Source organism: Patagioenas fasciata, chromosome Z, assembly GCF_037038585.1.
Source record: "Patagioenas fasciata isolate bPatFas1 chromosome Z, bPatFas1.hap1, whole genome shotgun sequence".
Classification (NCBI taxonomy): domain Eukaryota; kingdom Metazoa; phylum Chordata; class Aves; order Columbiformes; family Columbidae; genus Patagioenas; species Patagioenas fasciata.
In genome coordinates, this window is record NC_092560.1 from 57,764,002 (window position 1) to 57,788,893 (window position 24,892).

General features: G+C 38.1%; 1 protein-coding gene across 4 annotated transcripts; it reads left to right on the forward strand.

Annotated features, from left to right (window-relative positions):
• MIER3 (MIER family member 3) lies at positions 1 to 24,502 on the forward strand. 4 transcript variants are annotated; one of them, XM_071802673.1, is made up of 13 exons: positions 1 to 146; positions 899 to 923; positions 3,122 to 3,247; positions 5,178 to 5,312; positions 6,741 to 6,861; positions 9,027 to 9,112; positions 9,315 to 9,387; positions 13,033 to 13,184; positions 13,640 to 13,721; positions 18,042 to 18,136; positions 20,039 to 20,166; positions 20,348 to 20,493; positions 20,577 to 24,502. In XM_071802673.1, exons 3-13 carry the CDS (start codon positions 3,149 to 3,151, stop codon positions 21,026 to 21,028), a joined length of 1,569 nt encoding a protein of 522 aa, XP_071658774.1. In that variant the 5' UTR covers positions 1 to 146; positions 899 to 923; positions 3,122 to 3,148; the 3' UTR covers positions 21,029 to 24,502. The 4 variants fall into 4 exon arrangements, with proteins under 4 accessions (XP_071658774.1, XP_065717690.2, XP_065717691.2 ...); XM_065861618.2 differs by having other exon boundaries at positions 68 to 146; positions 3,102 to 3,247; XM_065861619.2 differs by having other exon boundaries at positions 68 to 146; positions 3,102 to 3,247; positions 18,045 to 18,136.
• The last annotated feature ends 390 nt before the right edge of the window (positions 24,503 to 24,892 follow it).

The window sequence follows — 24,892 nt, forward strand, 5'->3', positions numbered from 1 at the left end:
TCCGCCCCAGCCCGGTCCCGCTGGCCCCTCCACTCCCTCCCCGGCCGGCTCCGGCTGGGGCTCGGCCGCTGCCATTGGCTTAGCGGCCCCATCCGGGCACTCGGCGCAGCGCTGTTCCTCAGCCCGGTCGTCCCAATATGGCGGAGGTGAGCGGGGAAAGCGGGCTGGGGCGCCGGGGTTCAGCCGGCTCCCCGCGGGGCCCCGCCACCGGCAGGCCCCCCTCGCCCGCCTGGACATCCCCGTAAGGCGCCTCCAGGGCGGCCCGGTGGCGCGGAGGGGCCGGCGGGGCGGCGGGGCGGCCGGCGAAGCCCCCAGCGCCGGGGCAGCGGGAGCCTGCGCGACTAGGCCGCACGGCGGGCGCCGCGCAGCGCGGGTGACGGGTTCGCAGCCCGCGGGCGGCCGACAGGCCCCGGCCAGGCGCAGAGGGGGGCGCGGTCGCCGCGCCGGGGCCCGGGGAAAGCGGGACGGGCTGGTGGCGGCGGCGCCGCCGCTACGCGGGCGATGAAGTAACGCCCGGCGGGAGGGAGGAGGAGCGAGCTCCGGGCTTGGAGCGGGGAAGAGGCGGCGGCCGGTCCGGCTCCCTCCGCCGCTGCTTGCCTCTGTCATGTCCCGCCCGACCGGGGCCGGACGGAGTGGGAGCGCCGGCCGCGGCTCTTGGGGGGGCTTCTGCCAGTGGAGAAGGAGGGGAGTGTCAGGCGAGGGGCGAGTGAAGGAAGGAGGGATGGGAGAGTGTGAACGGGCTGGAAGGACCAGCAGGGCGGGACGCGGGAGCCGAGGCCGGCGGCGGGCGAAGTGGGCAGCTCTGGGGGCGGAGGGGCTAGAAGCATGAAACGAAGAGCCCTGCGTGCTGCCGCGCCGGAGGGACCTGCCCTCACCTCGCTCCGTCTTTTCCCCGCAGGCTTCCTTTGGGAGTTCGAGCCCAGGTTCGTCCTCGACCACCTCCTGCTCCGGCACCCGGCCTGCCACCTGCACGCCGCTTTCTCCTTCCTGCTCCTTCCCAAATTTATCCCCTCGTAGCTTTCTTAACGCTTCATATGCACGAAATTCACCGCCTGCCAGATTTTTAAGAGAAGGAGATGTGCACTGTGGAGTCCTTCCCTTAACTCCGATTGCAGTTAGTAATTGGTTGCTTGGAACCCAAAATGAAAACAAAGTTTTGTAGCGCTTTTAAGTCAGCCTCTCATTAAAACCGTGTAGTCTGGAGAGAGCCTGCTTCTCTTTTTGCTGATAACTACAGGCTTGTGTAAATTTTTGACTTCTTGATAATAACAGAAAATGTTTAAAATCATAGTGATAAGTAATTTTTAAGGCTTTAACTGCTATTAAGGTTTTTTTGAATACTTTACACAAGCAAACATAGTTAACATTGGCAGAGCTACTCTCAGATAATTATTTGGGGAACGTATTTGCTTCTGCGTAACTGCTTTCTGCTTTGCCTGTTTGATCTTTTTTAGCTATTTGTGAAATCTAGTGAGCTTGTATTTTTAAATATGGTTTTAAATATTTTAAATGGGATATTGAGCATTCAGAGCTACTAGAGAAGTGGGACTTTTTAATCTAAATTGTGATTGGAATAGAATTTCCACTTGGTGTACTCAAACATGAGTTAGAACAGCAATTAGACACAATAATCTTGAGCACACACTTATATAAATATATATTAAGGTGGTTGACGGTTCTTTAAAACTGGGTCAGGATATGATGACCAACTGTAGGAAGATTCCACATGTAATGTCATTATTCTAATTGGAGTAGTTATCAGCTCTACAGAAAGTTTTATGAGACCATGATATGAATATCATGTGAATAAAAAACATTTTTGGCCTGAATGCTTCTTTACAGTATGATATAATGAACTTTCATGGTATTGTCTTAAGTGAGCTAAACAAAGTGTAATTATATAAGGAATTAACACTTAACATAATTGCTGAAAAAATAATTAGATGCTTTACGACTCAGAAGTGGTATATACACCTGTATTTTTCAAGGCTGGAAGCACTGCAGAGAGGGATACTGCTTTATTTCTTTGAAGAGGTTTGCAAATGTGTAGCTGTTTCCTTCAAAACTTCTAAATAAGTTCTTACATGGAAATAATTCCTAACACCCATTTTCTTTGCTGGTTTTAAGCCAAGGGTTGTGACAAAGCAGTAGTATCTAAGAACTAAAAGAGGAAACCAGAAGTGAAAGAGAAATACCCTACTCAATTTCTTTCCTCCATCCTGGAAAGCTATAAGAAAGTGAATGTTGAAAAACAAAACAACCTTATAGTTTAGTGATTTTCATTGTGGAACACTGACTGTGCAGTGCAGAATATTTGCATCTTTAAATCTTGTTGGATCTAATTATAACCTTTTCTAATAATTGACAAAATGTACTTAAAATAACAACAGTACTTTTTGCATGACATGTCTAGTAATGAAAAAATGTCTCTTGGACCATAGAGCTGTCCCAATGGCTTGTTAATTAATGTGATCCCTTAGGAGCGTTTTGTCATTTCCATTATATTTTCCTCAATATTTCTTGAAACTGATGTGTTTATTCTTTCTATCTAATCAGTTGCAAAGAATTAAATTAGTTTTAAGAGAAGGTCTGTCTGTAAGGTTAAACTAATCTGAAGCTAATCTTACTTTTTTTTGCGGTTAGTAAGAAGCTGATTCATAACCTAGATTAACTGTTTACACTAATTACCATCTAAAATACATACATAGAGTCTATAAATCAGGGTCTTGTAGCATCAGGAATTTTGTGATGTGTGTGCCTTGTACTTTAGTGATGATTTCAAGGATGTTTTGAACAATCTTTTATTCAGTAAAATACTAATTCGTGATTGTATTTTCTGAAAGTTTGTTTCAGTAGTCTAGGTACTTCTCCCAAGTATTCTATACTGCAAGAAAGAAAACTGCATCTATTGTTTCGGAACACAAAAAAGAAAGGCCAGCTAAAACAACTGAATTTGTCAAGTAGTTAGGAATTTATTCCAGTTACTCCATTAAGATTTCTAACCCTTTATGTAAAAGAATCCATACAACTGTATTTTTTTGTGTCATGTAATTTCATATGTTGGTATAGGAAAAAATACTCAAATTAGGTTTTTTTGATAGTCGGCTCTTTATCTTCTGAGGATCATGACTTTGACCCATCTGCTGAAATGCTGGTACATGATTATGATGATGAGCGAACTCTTGAAGAAGAGGAAATGATGGAAGAAAGCAAAAATTTCAGTTCTGAAATTGAAGATTTAGAAAAGGTAAGATAGTCTCACTCTCTCGTAAGTGTCTGCGTGTGTTGTAACTTTTCTAGTGAAAAGAACACTCAACCTGTTCTTCAGTTTGTATTGTATAATGCAGTTTCCTGCAACACCCTTTTGGAACTTGTCTAAAAGAGAAAAGGAAATCAGGTTTGGTTATGATATAACAGTGCATCCTCACAAAAAGGCTGTGCTTAGCTTCTCAAAGATATTAGTGTTATGTTAAGTTCATCTTCTTTTTTATTTAGCTGTCCTTTTGCTTTGGTAGAGAAATTGCTGAAGCAGGTTTTGGAGTCGTATCATCTAATGTCACCTACTACTTCTACGCTTTATAAATTTGATATAAGTTTAAAGTGTACATTTTACATACTATTAAGTGACAGCTAGCTGTATTTCATTCTGTTTTTCGTTTCGGTTTTGCTTTTCCAATATGCAAACAAAGTCTTGTTTTAGTCATGATGGATCATGTTCATTTGCTACGTAAGTGGTAGGTCTATGTCTTAATTTCATCAGTTTGGCATTTGGCAGATGGACGAAATGACAAGCATGCTCCTTGGCTTTTTCTATTTCAGTTCCATTTTACACTCTTTAATTACATGGTTTTCCTAATTACACCTCTTATTCATCTGTGGAAGTGCATCACCCATTTTTAACACCTGCTGAATGCTGAACACCCGCAAATTAATGCTGCATTACTGTTCTGTGACCCACCATTCAGTATAACTGCAGATTTTGGTCAACAGAGTTCCAGGAAAGTGTAATTTCTAGCATCAAATATGAGATTATGTTTTTGTAGTCCATGTAATAACAAATTTTCTAAATGTGGATTTGACAGTGTTTATGTTTGTGATTGTTTGGTTTTTTTTTGTCCTGCTACCTTCACAATTACATATTTGCTGATTATAAACTTGCAATTGTAATAGTGAAGCAGCTTGCCAAGTCTCATGTTTAAAATGGAGTTGTTACTCTATAAAATGGTACTATTGCTTCTACAATAGAAGGAAGAAAAACTGAGAGCCACTCTTAGACACTGTATTACATTAGGTCTCAATCCTGGCAAAGCTTGGACATGAGTTTACGTTTACCTGTTGCAAAAAGTCTATGCAGGATTAAGACCTTAGCTGACTAACAAGTAATTTAATCAGTGTATGAGTTCAACAAGAAATTTTTAAAAGCAATATAACTTTTAAAGGTATACATTTTGGAAAATATTGTTAATATTTTGATGGGTTGAATCGGGTAACTAAAAAAATCTCCACTGTTTTATTAATTGTATTAGCATGCAAGTATGATGGTATTTACTAAAATCACTTGATTAAAAGCTGTTAGGAAAAAAAACAAGTTATAAATGAAGCCTTTATCTTTTTTTGTCTTCTGTATCAGTAACTTTCTATTACCTTCTCAGTGGTTGTTATAAAATATATTGTGCAAGAGGTGGAAAGCAAGGCCTAAAAACTGCTATATTGATTTACTTTTGTGGGTTTTTGCACTCATGAAGCTGTAATTATGTAGGACTAAGGTCTTCAAGATTTTCTGCATTTCTCTCTTGTAGGCTGGTTGTTAGTTTTTCTAGGGTATCTTCTGTCTTGAAACAATATAGGCAATTAGTGCTTTACAGTATGAGTCAAGTAAGGAGCGAATTTCTAGTAATTACTCTTTAGTTTCATCCAGTGAACAGTTTTCTTCAGTAACTTGATGGGACTTCACTATATGGCAAGAAGCATGGTTATGAATTGTTTCAGTCCTGCGCCTGAGAATATTTCAAATCCTTAACCAGAATTCCTGGTTTCAATCAAGTTTTTCTTTGTTTGTTTTTTTACTTTTGGTGTTGTTTTTTTTTTTTTTTAGAACATGTCTTACACTTTTAGGGGTGAACTGTGTACAAGTATTTGGCAATGTGTTGAAATGTTTGTCAATCCTCTTGTGTTAGGAAGGAAACATGCCATTGGAAGATTTACTGGCATTCTATGGCTATGAACCCACAATTCCAGTTATGGCAGGTTCCAGTGCGGATAGCTCCCCAAGTGAACTCGCAGATGAACTTCCAGATATGACTCTAGATAAAGTAAGTCAAAACTGTTTTCCCCTGTGTTATGGTTTAAAAGCAGAAGTCCAGATGACTTTAAATTATATTTTGCTGTCTCTTGGTATTACAAAATATTTATCTTTGTTAATTGCAATATACCGTATTACTCTGAATTTATTCTTTTTCAAGGATATTGAGGATCTAATTACAATTATCACACTTAAAAATGCATAGCAACTTTAATGGCACTCTATTACTACAAATGAGAAATTAATAAGTTAACAGTACTTCTAAAACACATCCAAAGAATTTTAAATAGGTGGGGTATTTTTAGTAGAAGTGGGATTTTTTTTTTTTTTTCTAATGTATGCAATGTCCAGGAATAATAATTCTGCCTTCCAATGCACGTCAAGTATCAAAGCGCATATGTGGATAACTTGAAAATGCACTCCTGAATACTTTGGAGTCTTGCTTTCAAGTGCATATTATTTGAAAGTTTTCAGTTTCTTTGGGGAATGAGAAATTGTTTTATGTGCAGTGACTGTATGTGTCACATAGCTGATGTAAAAGCCTGAAACTTCCGTTTTTGTGATTTGCAAACTAACTTTGAATTCTGAGATTGTAATCTGATTTTTGACTGTAAAGCATATGCAGCTAGTAGTTTGGATTATAAAGTGTATAGGTAGCAAGTATATGTCTTTTTTTTAACTTTCTGTAAGTATGACGTAATGGTGAGCTCCACAGAAAGTAGGGTATAATGATGGCTCTGCACATCTGATTCTCATTAGGATTCACGATTGTGTTGAGGCTACAAAAATGTAGTCAGCTTGTTGTCTAATACAGTTCTTTCCCTTCCAAACATCTATACAGAGGGGTTCGAACATGTCTGCTAGTGGAGGAGGTGTGGTTTTTATTTCTTACTACCTTTTTTGAATTTTTTTTTTTTTTTAAACATTCAGCACTGTGATTTTTTTGTGCTTTTGGAAAATAGCAGGTTATCTATTATCTGTGACTGTCCTGTCAGCAAAAGGCTACAGAAGTGCATGGCAGTTTTTTTGTTTTTTTCTCTGAGTTTAAGGCTTTTAAAGCTTTGGTATATTGTGATGCAAAGAATTACAGAATTCTAAAGATCGAAGGCACTTTCCATTGGCATTTTTCATTGCAAGCAGTTGGAAAAACATCCAAGATTGGTTTTTGCAGAAGTTACTTCTTGTGCATTTATTTTAGTAGAAGGCAAAGGGGAAATGAACCTCTGTGTTGAACTCTGAAATGAATGGTTATAGTTGTTCTTAAGATTTAGGAAGAGTGAACTAGCTTTTGAATTAAGGGATTATGGTCTGCTAAATTTACTTACGGTAAAATAATTAATTTTAATTAATGAGACTTACAGTTTGCTGAATATAAATGCTCACCAGTTTATACTTAATATTCAGTCATCGGTTTTATTTTTTTACTTTAATTATACAGGAAGAAATTGCTAAAGACCTCTTGTCGGGTGATGATGAAGAAACACAGTCCTCTGCTGATGACTTGACACCATCGGTTACTTCACATGAAGCTACTGACTTCTTTCCTCGGCCATTACGATGTAGGAAACCTAATTTTATAATAGTACTCAAAAAGTCTTAGCATCATATGTAGCTTCCCAGCTTAAAATGTCAAAATTGCAGAGTAGCGTTGACTTTACTGGGAATTGAGAAGCAGCACTTTGCAGGATGTTGTACTTGAATGTTGTCTTTGGTTTGTATTACTGATCACCTGAAAGACTTACATTTGGTACTGTGCTCAAAGCACAAGTAAAATTAATTTCTCTACAAATACAATAACTTCATAATTAATAATTAATGTGGTATTGGGCAACATCCATCATGACTTTCAATATATTAGTGAATTGCAGGAATATGTAACCCATTCTTTTAAATTAGTGTTTCTCTACTCAAATTTTTGCTGCTGCTTTTAAATCAGTGACTCCTTCATGCAGCTTGTGAATATCAGCTGGGACATGGTTTCCTTGGTGATTTCCCTTTACAGATACGGGACTTCATGGGGTGAGCTAAGGTGCTTTTATATGGGATGGGGCTTGTAAACCCGTGACTGGATGCTCACATGGAGCTGTTATGGGAAAGATCTAAGAACCAGTGATTCAGGTATCCAACCTGGATGAGTATTCCTTATTGCTCTAACTCTAGTACATCAGTGAACAAATGAGCTGCAACAGGCAATGTGGAGGATTCTTGTCACAGTTTTAATTTGGCAAGTATCTTAAGCTCTTCCCTCTAGAGAAGGTGGTTAATACAGGTGATGTGCTGTCTCAGTCATCAGCAATTGTAGCCCTTTGCATGGTGCTAATTGTGTAATCAATAGAAGGTATTTTATTGAAAGAGAGTTACCAAAACCTTAACAATTATAATGTCCTTTTTGCTTTTAAGCAAACCCCAAACTTGTTGGCACTTAAACATTGCTTGTGAACTGTTAATGAATATAACACTGAAAATGTGGTAGCTTTATAGAAAAGATTTTTAGCCTCTCATCTTACTGAGGATTAAGAAATGGTCATCTTTGTTTTCAGCTGTCATGATTTTCTATCAGAATGTTACTTTCTCTATTAGAACTTTTGGCTGGACATTTTAAAATTGAATATCCACCATTTTGGGGAGGGAGGTGTCAGTTCTCAGTGCTGTTGGCAGTTTCATCTTTTTTCTAGTGTCTGTCCATTTCTCAGCTACTAAGATAACACTTAAGTTTTAGACAAACATGTCTTAGACATAAAATAGGCTATTTTATTAAATTTACATTAATTTGGAAAAAATAATTATTATCTAGGCATATTGTTATTTCATGTGTTCATGTTAACTTCTTGCTTACTACTTCTAATAACAAAAACAGAGACACTGGTAGTTGTAGTAATGATTACAGAAGGGGAGCTGCAGTCCATACAGTCTTGGATATTGTCTCTGAAGTTGACAATTCTGTTTAGTTGTGATTAAGCTGAAATTGCAACCCCATTTATGACCATGTTATTTCTGAAGTTTGAGAATACAGAATAGCTTTAATTGTATCAGAACTGTAGATTCCATTCTGCCAGGGATTATACAGCTATAAAAATATAATTACTTCAGAACCCAGTACCATGGCACTCCAGATTCTAAAATATGAGTTCTTCGGTGGAATACTGTGTTAGAACTACTTAGTGTGCTCCGCTGTATTTCTTTCTAAGGCAGGGAGGGGGGGAAGAGGAATAAGTGTCTTTTACTGATTCCATTTTGTATATCTCTTGTGTATCTTCACTCCATGCTGAGGCAGCCTTGTTTAAAGGAGTATTTTGAATGCCTATTAAAACTTCTGATGGAAGTTATAGTAGGTAATAAAGACATTCCTTCAAGTTTACTTTCTTTGTGATTAACCTGAGGCTAAGTCATAGCTCTGGAAGTTTTCTGTTTCTCTTATAACATTTCTGTAAGGTATAACCTGTTACCGGAGAAAACTGATGAAGAAAAATGATCTCATTTCCTTTTGACTGTTAGAAATATAGTAGATTGACTCAGTTGCAGTCATGATAAATATTTCAGTTCTGTAGTATACAAATGTCTTCTGACTTTATGCTAGTTTGATAGAAATGTAGATCAGCATGCTCATGCTGAGTGTCTCCCAGAATAAAAGGTGTTTTTTTTTAAAAACTAAAGAGTATTTTGTAGTTCTGTGTTTGAATTGAAAATGCTTCCTATCTAAAAACAAACTTCTTTGTGTCTGAAGCAAACACTACGTGTGATGGAGATAAAGAATCAGATGGTGAAGATGTAGAGGCAGACAATGGTAATTCATCTGAAGATTTGAGAAAGGTAATAATTATATCTTAAAAAAAAAAGCTTAAAAAAACTTAACTGTTAAGAAAAATGCATTAAGATTTATAGTACATATTTCAAATAGTACCTTCATTCTGGAATTTTCTACCACATGCCAGGTAAATGGCATTTTTAATGCTACCATGCACAAAATATTAAGTTAATACCTTTCTTTTCTAATTTTTCTTAACATCTTCAGGAAATAATGGTTGGTTCACAGTACCAGGCTGAAATTCCACCTTACCTTGGCAGATGCAGTGATGATGAAAAGGGTAAGTTCTTCTGACTGTTACAGTTTTTATTTGATGTTATAGAAGGTGATGGAAAAATGTTATTTAAATTTATAAGGTAAATGCAATGTCTTAGTTGAAGTCTCAGAGACCTTAAGAAAAGCACGCTAGAAAACTAAAGTAACACAACCACATAATTATATCTCAGAAATGTGATTCTTCAACTTCGAGAGGACATTCTCAGAAAAACATCAGAGGATGGGTTACAGTGTTAATTCTGAAGTATCTAGTGATATCAGGAAGCAACAAACTATGATTCAAGAAGGAAATATTTTCATCAGAGTATCATAACTGGTGTATGAGCATGTAACTTAGTTTACATTGAAGATCTTCAAAACAGTATTTTTCTTTGCTTGTTTTTTGCCAAGCACAACAGTGCAGGTTACAAAATTGATAAGGGAAACAAAGCGATAAACTATTTTATGTCTCCATAGTGTCAGTAGATGTAAGTCCTGATATATTGTTTTGTAAAAATATTGTAAGTATGATGTTATTCCAATGTAAATTTAGGTTAAAAACAGCAATTGTGCTAGAGTAGAAAAAAGAGCTTATTTAATAGAGTTTTATTTGGTATCTTTAGAAACCTTCACTATGGGAAAAGCATAGCACATAAAGATGTGGAAGTGAGAAAGCAAATAATGAAATAAGTTTGCTCATAGGTGGAAGAGCTGTGAAATTAAGGAAGAGTTTGGAGGACATGTTAATAAATGAAGAGTGTTCTGGTTTTTCTGTAAATTTTCAGTATACTGCAAGTTACTTGTGTCCAAACTACTGTTTCATGGGTATACTACTCTAGTGAAGTAAATCAGGTCTTCACCATTTTTTGAAGAATGATCTTTTGCAGTAGAGAAGAATACATATTTGATATGGATGGAGCTGGAAGTATTAGGAAGGAAACATCTCTTGTGTTGCTTGAAAGAGCTATGGAAGTCTCCTGTTTTCTAAAACTCAAGCATGATGCTTGTGGGTTGTAAGAAGTGGGGTAGTAAGAACTGGATTTATCTGGATCGTCCTTTTACTGCTGACACATTGTGACTTCTCCTCAGTGAAGAAGATAGAGAAGGGCCAGTAACCAGAGAATGACAGCTTTCTCTTTAATCATCTGGTGCTAAAGAGAACCAGTGAGAGTCTTGTCTGATGGCAAGGCCAAGAGCAAAGAGGAAGGTCTCAGATGGGAGAACCAGAAGAGCTACTCTTGAGGTTATCAGTCAGACTCCAGCAAGAAGCAATAGCTTGTCTTGGTCGCTAAACAAGGTTGAAGCTGAGCATCAGCTACTCAGAGAGGTTGGACCTGGCTGGTAGGGGTGGAGGATTCTGTAAAAGCCACTTCAGTAGAATCATAGTTTGGGTTGGAAGGGACCTTAAAAGGTCATCTAGTCCAATCCCCCTGCAATGGGCAGGGACACCTGCAACTAGGTCAGGTTGCTCAGAGCCCCATCCAGCCTGGCCTTGAATGTCGACAGGGATGGGGCATCTACCACCTCTCTGGTATTTTACCACACTCATGGTAAAAAATTTCTTCCACATGTCTAGCCTGAATCTCTGCTCTTCCAGTTTAAAACCATTAACCCCTTGTACTCCTGGAAGAGCCTGCAATGGCAAACAGGGCTTAAATTTCTATGGTGTAGTCCCAGCTACCAGAACTGTGCTAGAAGGCAGTTCTGCTCTTCTGTAAACCTTACACTTGTAATATGTCTGTTTGGAAGCTTTCCATGTTCTTAAGTCAGAACAGAACTTTCAGAGGAGATGTAAGTTGATTCCTCAGCTTAGCTTAACATGGTTTCCTGAAGTTTTATGAGAGATTTGAGGATCTTCATCTCTTCTGCTGTAACAGCCATTATACTTGTGTGTTTCAATTGAATGACATCTAGTTTTGTATTGCCAAGAGCATATGAAACATTATGTACAATGTTAATACGTTTTTTTGATCAGAATAAAGGGTTTATAGTTTAATCTAGAATTGAAATGTGCACAGACTGACAGGTTCAGGTCAGCTCTTGCATATTTCCAATATGTGGTCGTTCAAGTAAGCTACTTAAGAGATGCATACATTATTTCAGTGTACTGTGAAAGAGGACATCCTCATTGCAACTTAGAAGTTCTTGACAGCATTCAGTAGTTAGTGAATAGAAAAACAAATTATGACATTGAGACTTAGATTTCTGTTAAGTAATTTTTGGCAAATTTTAGTTGAAGATGACTAGTTAGCTACCTTTTCTTTTTGGCATGTAATATTTGGAATATTAAAGAAATATCCTGTACTCTTTTGAACTGTAGTTTACTTGTTGAAAACAGCTGAATAAAACTGAATGGTCTTGCTAGTTTGTTTCTGTGAAGATGATGAATACGCATGATGCATAATTTGACTTGATTCATCTAGCTGTCAATGAGAGCTGCTCCTCTGTAAAGACTCTTACGCTTACAGAAACTGAATCTCTTCACCATGTCACATTGCAAATTCTGTTTCTTAACTGAGGCTTTTGGGGTAAGGGTGAGCTGCAGTTTAAAAGTAGCATGATGGTGCTTGATTTGATTATGTTGGGCTGGTGACCAGTCACTAGCAGGGTTCCACAGGGATCCATCTTAGGCTAGTACTCTCTAATGTCTTCATAAATGACTTGGACATGGGACCCAAGGGAATAGTAAGTAAGTTCACTGATAACACAAAACTGGAGGGAGCTGTCAACACTCTCAAGGGCAGAGAGGCGCTGCAGAGGGATCTGGACAAATGGGAGAGCTGGGCAATCACCAACTGCATAAAGTTTAACAAGAGTAAGTTCCAGATTTTGCACCTGGGACACGGCAACTGTGGCTGTACATACAGACTGGGGGATGAGAGGCTGGAAAGCAGCTCTGTGGATAGCGATCTGGGGGTTCTGATTGACGGCAAGTTGAACATGAGCCAGCAGTGTGTCCTGGCAGCCAAGGGGCAACCCATGTCCTGGGTGCATCAAGCACAGCATTGCCAGTCAGGAGAGGGAGGTGATTGTCCCACTCTGCTCTGCACTGGTGCGGCCTCACCTGGAGCACTGTGTGCAGTTCTGGGTGCCACAGGATGAAAAAAGTTATAAAGCTACTGCATAGTGTCCAGAAGAGGGCTACAAAGTTGGTGAAGGGTTTGGAGAGGAAGCCGGACATGGAGCATCTAAAATCACTTGTTTTGTTCAGCCTGGAGGAGACTTAGAGGAGACCTCATGGCGGTTACAGCTTCCTCACAAGGGGAGGAGGAGGGGCAGGTGCTGGTCTCTTCTCTCTGGTGACCAGTGACAGAACCCGAGGGAATGGCAGGAAGATGTGCCAGGGAGGTTTAGGTTAGACATTGGGAAAAGGTTCTTCCCTCAGAGGGTGGTAGAGCACTGGAACAGGCTCCCCAGGGAGGTGTCACAGACCCAAGCCTGACAGTGTTCAAGAAGAGACTGGACAATGCCCTCAGACACATGATGTGAATTTTGAGGTTGTCATATGCAGGGACAAGGAGTTGAACTCAATGATCTTTGTGGGTTCCTTCCAACTCAGGACATTCTATGATTGCTTCTGTATTCCTGTTCTTTGTCCTTCTGAAATAGCTTTTTATGTTACAGCCTTGAACATATCACACCTGGTATTAACAGATTTCTCTTTTAACAGCCTATGAAAATGAAGACCATTTACTTTGGAAACCTGATGTGATCTCAGAAAGTAAAGTTAAAGAATACCTTTTTGAAACCTCCTTAAGGACAGGAAATGAAAAAACAATTGGCAGAATTCCTGAAGGACTACATACACGGGACAATGAACAAGTACGTTTTATATCGTGTTCCATTTGTGACACATTGCTTTGTAATTAATATGTATGATCTTTCTCTGCCTTGTATTATAAAGGCAGCAAAACTAAATGTATTTTTTTAAATTAGACGTTATTTGGGTCAGGATCTTACTTGAAATTTTAAGCACATGCTTAAAATTACGACTATTGGAATGTTGGCAGTGTTGTGATCTGTGATGTTTCTGATTGCCATGCTGTTGACAAATCCAGCTTTCTTACTAATTGCATACAATGTTTTACATTTTCTTAATTAAACCTTACCTCAACTTTTGGATGGTTTTCTTTTGGTTGTTACTTTAAAATTTTCACCATGTATAAAATAGGTCCTATTTTTTACATTAGATACGCTCTCTGAAAGGCTAGTTTTAGAGGTTTGTGTTGGATGTTTGAAAACTCTGACTGTCTCTAAAGACTTCTTGTATTTTATAGGCGCTGTATGAACTTCTTAAAAGTAGCCATAATGTTAAAGAAGCCATTGAGAGGTACTGCTCGAATGGAAAGGCATCCCAGGGTAAGGGAGAGTACCTGTTTTTTCAGAAATATATGTTTGACCAGAAAAAAAAAAAAAAAATGTGTAGAAAAACCTTGAGTAAGAATCAGATTGATGAGCACATTGCTTTCCATGATATCTTTAGTAAAGATTAGGTATTATCTGACTGCTGACCAGCTGGAAATTCCTACAAGAGATTGCGACTTGCATAAAGGTTGCAGAATCAGCTTTTCACCTTCCCTGCTTTCCTCCTTTGCTGTTTGAAGAATGGCACAGACTGAGGAGAGGGCTGAGGGCAGCAGTAGTTTTGCTCTTGTAAGGTGGTTCTTACCCACAGTACAGTATGTTTTTGAGATCATGATTAATTATAATATGATTACGTTTATACCAGAATCGGGAAAACATAGGTGGCTATGTAAATAAGCCCCACTCTCTTCCTTGCTGTACTGACCTGCTATGCCAACGCTAACTGGAACTACCATGTAGTTCTATAGGTCTTTGGTAGAGCGTGGAGAGCTTTGCTCAAGTTTACAGGGGAAAACGAGCTTCCATCTTGTTTGTCCGTAACTTTACTACTCCCTCAAATGAAAATCAGAGTTTATAATTTAGCAAAGACAGTTCTTTGTCCTGTATTTTAACATGTATGTTGCATAAAGCAGAAGTGGAGTATGAGCTCTGGTACAAATTGATATTCTGGCAGATATTCCATGCTCAGAACTGGATCCAGAGGGAACTTGAGTGTTTACAAGTGAGATGCTGTGTAAGCTGAGTATCTAAAGTAGAGCTGAAGGGAACAATAAAGAATATCAGAGCAGTCATTCAGATGCAGGGTTGTAGCCTGAATACCACACCTTTCTAGGATTTAAATTCTTGTTTTGGGATTGAAAAATATGTCTGCCCATTTGTGGTTCAGAGCCCAAAACTCTGTCCTAAGGACTAGCACTCAGACTGCCCCTCTCTGTCCCAAGTCAGATGGGACTTACTATAACCTCATTAAAAATGGTAAAGGATGACAATAGTGTCAGTGCCAGTTTCTTAGAGTAACCATTATGCTGTGGTTTACTCTGCCCACTGAAGCTGACTGCTATTCTCGAGATGAGAATTAAAAATCCACCACTCCCAAGATGTTTTCTTAACAGTGAGAATTTACATGGGGATCTTTTCTTCTCTTTAAAGCTTGAGAATTCTGTAGTAAGGTATGCAAAATTAATGGAGTGAGAAGGAAAGAAAATGGCCTTGCGGTGGAATGATCATCACTTTCATCTGTGAGCAGAAAGGTCTTGGTTCCAGTATCTGCTTCCAGAAGTGTTTTGAAATGTAATGTTTGGTTTGGTTTGTTTTTCCCCCATTGGCTTTGAATGTCAGCTGAACAGAAACTTTTTGTATCACCATTATGAATGTAACATGCCTGAAATATCACTTCTTAATTATATATAGACTCAAAGCCATCATCAAGAAGGAAAACAGCAATGCTTGAGGGAAAAAATTACTTACTTAAATAGTTTGAGCTATTTTTTGAGTTTTAAAAGTCATGCTCTTCTTTAGTGAATTTTGTTGTTGTTTGTAAAACTGAAATTTGATTTAAGAAACTGCAGATTTTATCTTGAAGAAACAAACACAAGATCTGCAGTTCATCCTTAAGAAGCCCGAAAAGGTGATTTGTGGGATCTTTAGGAGCAGATAGTTGTTTGGTTTGTTTCAGATTCCCTAATATCCCTTGTTTTTCAAAAGCCTGGATCAGACTATGTATAGTCCCAGTTGCCTGGCCCTGAATAGCTACCCAAGGCATGCCCAGCACCAAGGCATTCCTCTACACTTTATTGCCCCTTTTCCGGTGGTCCACTGCCTCACTGTGGGGTTTATGAGATCAGGGAAAGTGTCAGGAGTTTTGGGGAGTCTGTCTTACTTGCCAGATCCATCTGCTGTGTCAGCTCAGGCTTGCTCTGCTGTGTAAGTTCATGCTACCCATTTCTCCACTATGATTTATAATGCCATGCATCAAGTCTGTTGAGGCCGGGATGGGTCAGAGCCAAGATTTGCGATCCTGACCCTCTGAAGACCTGTGTTATATGTTTTGTCTTATTTGATCCTTTTCACAGTGAGGCACAACTTTTGAATAACTGGGCTCTCCTTATGAGTGGTCGTATGCCCTTTGGGGGTCTACAGGGTAGAGTAATTACCCTGTGCACCCCTGTTGTTTGTAGCCTGAAGGCAGGCTGCTTTTGTAATGGCTGTAAAAACTTAACGATCTTACTGGTAGAGCAGTGGGCTGCCCTCTATCCTGAGGGTCTGTGCTGCTTGCCCAGTATTCTACTGTGGTGTAACAGGGTGTGGTTCAGTGTTAGAGGCTGGTCCCTCATTCAGGAATACTCATGGTCCCCAAAAGCCACCCACTTCACCTTGATCTAACAAAATACAATCTCTTCCAGTTTTAGGAGAAATGCCACAGACACTGAGTCTCACTCTCGCCAGGCTTCTGCACTTATTTTTCTTGCAGATTGGCCAGTTGAAGGGGTTCCCATGGAGTGATCCTTATTGTATTTTCCTGGTTGTCCCTTTGAAGTCTGGCACATACCTCAGTTTTAACAAGAAGGGCTACCTTAAAGTCTGATTCATCTAATTGACTGTCATTGCTAAGTTCTTGATCGGGGTCCTCCCAAATGTCTCCATTTCAATCTTCTAGGGAAAGGATTAGCTTACGAATTTTTACAGGATAGAGGGGGATGGCAGCCTGAATTATTATGAGTTCTAGTTTATCCTCTACCTTTCTGTGTTTTCCTTTTTCTTCCCCAAGTTGTTTCAGCAATTGATCTATTCACAGAGGTAGCAGCATTTCTTGTCACTTTGTTTGTTCTCCTAATATTCTCATTTCTTCTTCGCATTCCCTGTACTGATATGCAGCTCCTAAATACCTCTTCAACATCTTGTATATCATATCATATCAATTGTATGCCTTTTCTTTATCATCTCTCAGTTTCTCTGTTACAAGATTCAACTTTTTTTAAATCTTACTCCAGTCATTCTGCTTTTTATGCAGTTAATCACACAAAAATTTTAGCGTGGGGTTTAACTTCATGCCTCCGTAAGTAGACAGTGATTGAATCCCTCATTCTGCTGACTACACCAATTTTTGTCGCAGGTGAATTGTTTAGAAAGGCCATCATTATGTGGTTAACTGAACGGTTTTATTCATGATTAAAGAATGATCAAATAATAATCAATGATTGAATGATAAATGGTAATTAAGCAGTGATTTAACAATGATTTAACAATAATTAATTGATAATTAGGTGGTGGCCAAACACTCTACTAACTACACTTCTAGTAATTAAGCTTAGTTTGATATACATGTTGCAAGCACACAATATACCTTTAGGCTTAATGTAAAATGTCACTTACTTTGTTTACAGATACCAGGTGCCATGTAAGGCAGGGATGTCAAACTCTTTTTCACTGGGGGCCACATCTGCCTTGCAGTTGCCTTCAAAGGGCTGAACGTAATTTTAGGACTGTGTAAATGTAGAAGTAGTTACAGTCCTAAAATGTAATCCTGAAGTAAGGAATGTTTCAACCCTGAAGAGTGACCTCGAGAGGTCCCTCCTTTGCTCAGGGGGAGAGCACCTCTCTGTAGCCTGCTGCCGTACAGGGGGGCTGCAGATACCTGTAGTGTTAAGTGACTGACTCAGAACAGCCCCCGCTTTGCTGTACGTGCGGTTGTACAGCTGTAGCAGTTTTATTTTGTCTGGTCCTAGCTCAGGCTGATACCCTTAGCTCCTGATATGACATGGCCTAGACTCCTTGGTTCCTGAGATGACACAGCCTAGTACAGTTCTCATGGTTTGCACAAGCAGCGCTGATTTCAGTCAGGCCATCTTGTTGGTGATGGCTGAACTGAAGTACTGCTCACTCAGAGTGGGACCATCCATCACAACAGGTTATTCCTTCACTCTTTTTTTCCAGCAGCCACTGTTCTTTGTATCATATGCAAAAAGAAATATTCAGAAAAATTATCTCACTCGTATCTCGGTGATGTGATCAAACCTTGGGGTTTTTTATTACAAATTTACTGAGAAGTAATAACTCTCTTGAATGTCCTTTGCCCTTGAGGATAAAAAAATCGGAAATCAAACTTTTATGACTCTTTATAAACAAGAATGTCAGATTTCAGGTAGGATATCTGTACAGTAGAGGAAGGAACATGGATTTAAATAACTGAACTGTTGGGGTTTTTTCCACATGTATTTGGGTATTTATGCATTAGCAACAGAAATGTTTTATTCTCTGTAAAAGTTTTGTGAGTGAAAATAAGTTGTTCGTTGTGCTATTTTTGTAATTGTCTAGAAGAGATGACAGCATGGACAGAAGAAGAATGCAGAAGCTTTGAACATGCGCTTCTGATTTATGGAAAAGACTTTCATCTCATACAGAAAAACAAGGTTAGTATTTTATGGTTAAATGGAAGAATTGGTAGGTGATACAATGCTGCAAATCCTTAAAAGCAATGTCAGAAGCCATGCTGAAGAGTGAAATAAGAACCAATATATTAAAACTGGCTATGCATTTTTGTGCTAATTTTTGTTCAAATGTCACTGGAAAAGGTAGGTATTGCAAAATGAGTCAATATATTATCTCTGAAATCAGCTTACGTTGGCATTACTTCCATTTATGCATTTGTACTACAATTTAGTTTAAATGAGGGCCTCTCCTAGAGGTATAATATTTCCATACTGTGGCTGTGGGAGGGGAAAATGCATCTTTTCTTGAATAATTTTTGTGACCAGGAAGGTGTAATTTTACAGAAAGAGCCTTAGCTTTTCGTGTTTTTAGAAAGCATAGTCATCTATCAGTACTTTGGTTTCTTGCCAACAAAAGAACTCTAATACTGATTTGGATTGCTTCTGATTGACTTGTCTGTGCCTGAGGAATAGGGATTGGATTATTTTATTTTTTTTTATCAAAAATATGTATAATTTGGTGCAGTTGACAGTATGGATGTTTCCAAGTGTTCTGTATATCTCCTTCATGCTTTGATTCCACCGTGAAGGTTTTTTCATCAGGAGACTTGTTTCTGGGTTGTGTTTCTAGTAAGCTTTATAGGGCTGTGGTTGCTGCAGCTAGTCCCGCTCAGTAACTGGTTTAACTTTTCCTGTGATAAATATTTTAGATGGACCTTACCAATAAATAGTAATTCATCAGAGATGCAAAAAAAAAAAAAAAAATCTAAAAATATTCTTTCTAACATGCAAAAAAGCACGAGAGTTGATGAATTTTTCACTGTGGACCAGAATTTGTCTAAGAAACCCGCTGTTTTTTTTTTTTTTTCCAAGTGGTTAAAATGCTGGAAAGTTTAGGCAGAGTTCTGGGAGCAAACATAATCTGGTGTCTCTTGTATACGGAAAGTATCAGCTAGATGAGATTTAGTGCATGGAGAAATTTAATAAGAGATGTTTCCATGTCACTGTACTTCAAAGCATTGTTAACTGGGTCTTTATGTACCAGCATATGGACATTGTTCATTTCCTCCCCTGCCTGGTATGTTTGGGTCTGGACTTGGAAGGTATACTGATACACCCAAGGCATTTTGCATTTGAGTCTGATCTTTCTGTAAGTTTGATTAAGCACAAGTATCATTTACTGCCAGACTGTATCTCGACAGAGTTGTATATTCTAGTTGTAAAACTTCAACTGGAACTGTTGAAGTTCCAGTTGATGATGATGATCTGAAATGTTTCTGCATCTAAAAATTGATATAGTTTATAAGAATATTGATAGAAGTAATGACTTTTTCTCCAACAATATGATTTCACATAGTAACTTCCATTTTGGGGAAAGATACAAACAGTTAAGTATAGATCAAAATGAGTCATTGGAGTCCTTTATACATTCTTAATCAGATTATAATTTTACTTTGTTGTTTAAGCATTTACTGTTTTGAATATCTGTTGTCAAAGCCTCCACAGTTCTGGACTTTCCAAAAATTACTAAGTACCCAAAGTCTTTTCTGTTTCACTTCTCTTAGTTCCTTGATTTGCTCAGCTTTTTCCATCTTGAGAAAGAGTCTGTCTTATAGTTTAAAAAATTGTCATATATGTTATGAACTGAAATGCCTCAGATGTAGGTACAGTTTCTGTCTAGTTTCTAAAAAGCCAATAATGCAGACAATAGAACAAATGTAATACTTCTCTGAAACGGTGGATCCCTTTGAAGTCTCTTAATCTAATTGTTTTTTTCCAGATAGTAGAATAAAACTAACAGTATTGCAGGAATATAGGAACTGGGGAGATGACAAAATACAAGTCTTTGCATTGAACTTTTTAGTTCTTCTTGCTTTGTTGTAGGTAAGAACCAGAACAGTTGCTGAGTGTGTGGCTTTCTATTACATGTGGAAAAAGTCAGAACGTTACGATTACTTTGCTCAGCAAACGAGATTTGGAAAGAAGAGATATAACCACCATCCAGGAGTTACGTAAGTAAAACTTTCTTGGAATATGTTTTCTGTTGCAAATCATATATGTAGAATCTTTATTTCTCTCCTGTCATTGCAGTGTAATACTGCAGTGGCTATGGCAACTGAAATTAAATCTATCATCATTCTTAGGCCTTGTTTTCCAGTTAAATAATACAAGATGTATGGAATATTCTTTTAGGGACTATATGGATCGTTTGGTAGATGAAGCAGAAGCCCTTGGTGGAGCAGTGCATTCTTCAGCCTTAACATCTAATAGTCGAACAGAAACCATTCCTGATCAACAGCTAAGCATTCTGAACTCTATCACTGCCAATGAGTTGACAGGTAAATCAAAGGGAAAAAAAGTCCTTTTGTTGTAACTACACAAACAACTATTTCATTTGCATTTGTGTTCATCTTTTTTCCAGCATTGACAAACAGCGTAGCTACGGTCTGCCACACTTCAGATGTGAACTGCCTGGATGACACCTTTCCTCCTATGGACAGCTTACCCCGAGCACCAGTTAATCATGTGCCTGTTGGAACAGAAGAATTGCTTAACTTGCCTAGCAATGGTGAAAGTGATTGTTTTAATTTATTTGAGACTGGCTTTTATCATTCAGAGCTAAACCCAATGAACATGTGCAGTGAGGAGACAGAGAGACCTGCAAAGAGATTGAAAATGGGAATTGCTGTCCCAGAGTCTTTCATGAGTGATGTAAATAACCTTGGTGTGGACTTCGAGAACCACACACACCATATTACCAGTGCCAAAATGGCTGTTTCAGTGGCTGACTTCAGCAGTCTATCTGCAAATGAGACAAATGGTTTTATCAACACCCACACTCTTCACCAACATGCTGCCCTTCACTCAGAATGACTGTGGGAAACTAAACAGTGGGTACTTTATGCAGTAGTAGTAAACTTGATGGGAGCTATCAGGTTTGCTTAGTCTTTCACTGGAAGTTTGAACTTTATGACATCAGTGATGTCTTTGTATGTATAGAACTATATCTTGATTTATCAAGAGTAATTTCTTTTTTCAGTCCATAAATGTGGAGATGTGATAAGAGTTTGGCAGAGTTTGGGACTAAGAGAACTCTGTGGTGCAGCTTTAAGCTCTGCTTCAAATTGTTTTTTTTTTTTTTTTTTTGTAAAGCCTGTAGACAGAGGCCACCGTTCCAAAACCAGCACAGAAGTTCTGAACGGATTGGGGTGGTTTTTTTAGTCTAAGTTACTTTTGCCGTAACGGATGCAGTGGAATAACGATGTTTACAGGTACCAATCCTGATCCCTGCTCAATGTAGCATTTTTTTTTTTTCTTATAAAGGCAGGGACGGGTTTCTTTAATTTAAACTGCACAAACATACAAGGATGTTTGTTTTTTTTTTTTTAATGGAACCTTCTCTCATGTGATACTAAACTAGAGCACTTCAGTTTACAAAAACAGCAAGTTCACCTCGGCGGAAGTTAGCACAAGGATCTTAACATGAGTAAAGTGTGAAGACCTACACTTCGATGCTGTTGCAAAATTCTAGGCCATGGCTACCTTACACAGAAGTAATTATGCTGCCATAAGTGTCTGTGTACTTTAAACTTACTTACTGGCTTAAACAGATGCGTTCTATGCTAGATTGTATTTGAATGGGTTTTGTCCACAACTTTGAAGAGTAATTGTGTACCTTAACTTTCCTAAGGCAGCTGATGTATAAAGTTACAGTCTGCAGAGCTTAGGATTTGCCACTAAACAGTCTACATTTAGAAGAGATCTTAAACTGTTTGGAGCACTGCAGTTCAAAAGTATTACAGTTTTGAGGGACTATCTAGTTTATATAGGAATAATAGAACCTTGAAGTATGTACTTGAAAGTTTTTCTTTAGCATGGATTTCATTTATTTGTTTTAGGAAGTCATTGGCTCAAAAATGGCACTTCACTACCTTGATTAAATAAGAAAGGATGAGTAAAAATGTTCCCCATAAATGCAACTATTTAACTTCAGTAATTTTTTTTTTTTCTTTTTTTGAACATAAAGTGCAATTTAACCATCCAGGAAGTTTGTGTTGCAAACGTTTGTTCTTAATTCCTGCGGGAAAGTCAAACCAAACACAGTATTGGCTTGTAATATGTTGCTGTAGCATGCAACTTGCAGGGTTTTTGAATGAGAATCTGAACTTTACTTCATTATCCCTTTCCCTCCATGCTTTTTCTTTGCACTGTTTGTATTACAAATTTAATTGCCACTAATTTGTTTTCATTATTCAAGTGATAAAGTTTGCATTGTTGATATTTGTAATAGTTGCTTCAAGGCTATACTGAGTAATTAGAAAGTAGTGGCTTTAATATTTGAAAGGGAAAAGGGTATTTATTATGCATACTGTGAACTGCATTGACATCCGGAGTTTTGGGTGGAGCATACAGAGTTTTCTTTACAGCATTGTAACAAAATTGCTTTGAAGTGTTTACGCAATAGCACATTTTCCATATTAAAAACGAATTACTTTAGCACAGTGGACAAAAGCAGAGAAAATTTTGTAATCAGTTCTTAACTCACACATCTGAAATACATAATTGTAGTAAGTACACAGTAAGTAACAGGTGGCCTTGGCCCTGTGTTGTATTTTTAGCCAAGTTGTCAGTTTCTTGTTGCTGTGTTTTGTGCTGAACTTTGTACCTTTTTTCTTTTCTTTATGAATCAACACATTTTATGTAATTTTGTAAAATACTGGCCATAATCCTCCATTGTTATACATTCAAGTTTATCTATGGGTTTACAGTGAGTGGCTGGTCTGTATAAAAATCATACAAAGAAGACTGAATGCTTATACCAGTTGCACTTAAATGAACATGCCCATTTCATTAGCTGATGCAGTAATATATTCAGTTTATCTATGCATTGCTGGGCTCTTAATGTAGACAGAGACTTGTCTAAGGTTTGGGTTGTCAGCAAGTTTAATGGACACTTTAGTTATTTAATAAAGACTTTTGACCAAAATCCAGAAAATGGTATGAGAGAAAAATTAATTCCGGCTAGCGTAATAGATTTTTAAATGCTGATCTTATTTACCCTGTTGGCTAGCTAGCTGGTATCGTTTACTTTTAATTCCTTGTTAAAATGAGGCAATAATTTGCAAGATTTTGTAAATATGTAAATTCTTCATATCTTTTTAGATATCTATTTCAATATTTTCTGACTACTTCTGTGTATAGTAACATTTTTGTGCATGCTTGATGTGACATTCATAAATTTGTACCACTATGACTTTACCCATGTAAAATAGCTATTTATTGAATTTTTCTTTTAAAAGCTGGACTTACTTATTTTTCTCTCAGTTTCAACATTTAAATGGAGAACTTGTTACTGTTTATTAAAAGAATTGCGTTTTGAAAGTCAGCATGAAGATAACTGAATCACAACCTTATGAAGAAATAATATTGCCTTGGTTCTTAGATGGTGAAGCACAATTCTTGTAACAAACCGTGATAAATTCTTTGTCCTTTGCCACATTCTTTCTTCATACGAACAAACCAAAAAATCCATAATGGGCAATTGCAGTGTTGGTAAATGTATCCTTTTTATGTACAGGGAATCCGGAGAGGATAGCTGATTCATTTAGAAGTGTAACTGGTGCTGTGATTATAGCAATACCTTTGCTTTGGTTAGTCGTATGTCATTTTCTCATGCTAGGTTTCTAAATGTTTAGTTTTCCTCTTGTCATGGTCAAACTGCTGGAGTTACTTGAAAGTTGTACGATACTGTTTGAAGAATACTAAATTGTGTACAATTAGGTCAATGAATCGTGCAATTGTTTCCTGTTCGCAATTTTTAAAACTAAGGGTCAAAAATATCAGAAAACTTCAGATCAAGTAGGACATAGTGATAGTACTTAATTTAACCAAAGTCTCTAGTGAATATTTCAACTTTGAATGTAACTAATGAATAAACTGACCAACAGGGACACTATTTGCCCAGCATTACAAGCACATTGTCTACAGCCAGGGAAACTAAATACAGTAATATATAAAATAATGACAAGGTTACTATTTTTTTTATTCCTATTTTTAATTGAAAGAAGAAGGAAGATGCTATCAATTGTAAAATAGAGTATGGATGGCTATAGTCCTCCTAATAAAGCAGAGATTCCAGTTATTCTCAGTTCAAAGTACCCTGTGCATAACAACAAATCTAGTGACAATCGGAACATGTTCTAGTATCGGATGTTCAAGAGGAAGTCGCTGTTGTTGCATTGGTTTAATATTTGTACATAAACACTGATTTTTTTTGAGCATTATTTTGTATTTGTTGTACTTTAATACCTGGTGTACAGTTCCAGAAATAAATGTCTGGAAACCTTTCTTTACTTGTAAAGCTTCTCATGCATCTGCACTATGTTTGCTGCTTCATTTTAAGAAATGTTTAGCACTAACTCTGAACACATTTTAACAACTCAGGTGCTGTTACAGTGCACGCTACCACTCTACCTAATGTTACAGAGAGGAGAGTGAAAAATGCAGCATGCAGCCAGCAGTTAAAATAGTATGTAATGATTTCCCTTAAACATTAGAATATTATGGCTTAAGTACAGCAAAATCTTCGATGGGACTTCAGTGTAGCTTCAGAGTAACTCATCACAGGGGTGTATTCACAGCATTCAAACCACATGGTAAGCTGTGTGGCACATGCTCCTCTGGTGTAAGAAAACTTGTCCAAATCCTTAAATCCACATCAAGCCAGGTTCCAGGTGT

What these genes read in the sequence shown, in the direction of transcription:
- MIER3 (XM_071802672.1), top strand. An exon ending in TTCCCTTAACTCCGATTGCA is followed by an intron (nt 1,115 to 3,121) that starts GTTAGTAATTGG and finishes TTATCTTCTGAG; the next exon opens with GATCATGACTTTGACCCATC. An exon ending in ATCTCATACAGAAAAACAAG is followed by an intron (nt 18,137 to 20,038) that starts GTTAGTATTTTA and finishes GCTTTGTTGTAG; the next exon opens with GTAAGAACCAGAACAGTTGC.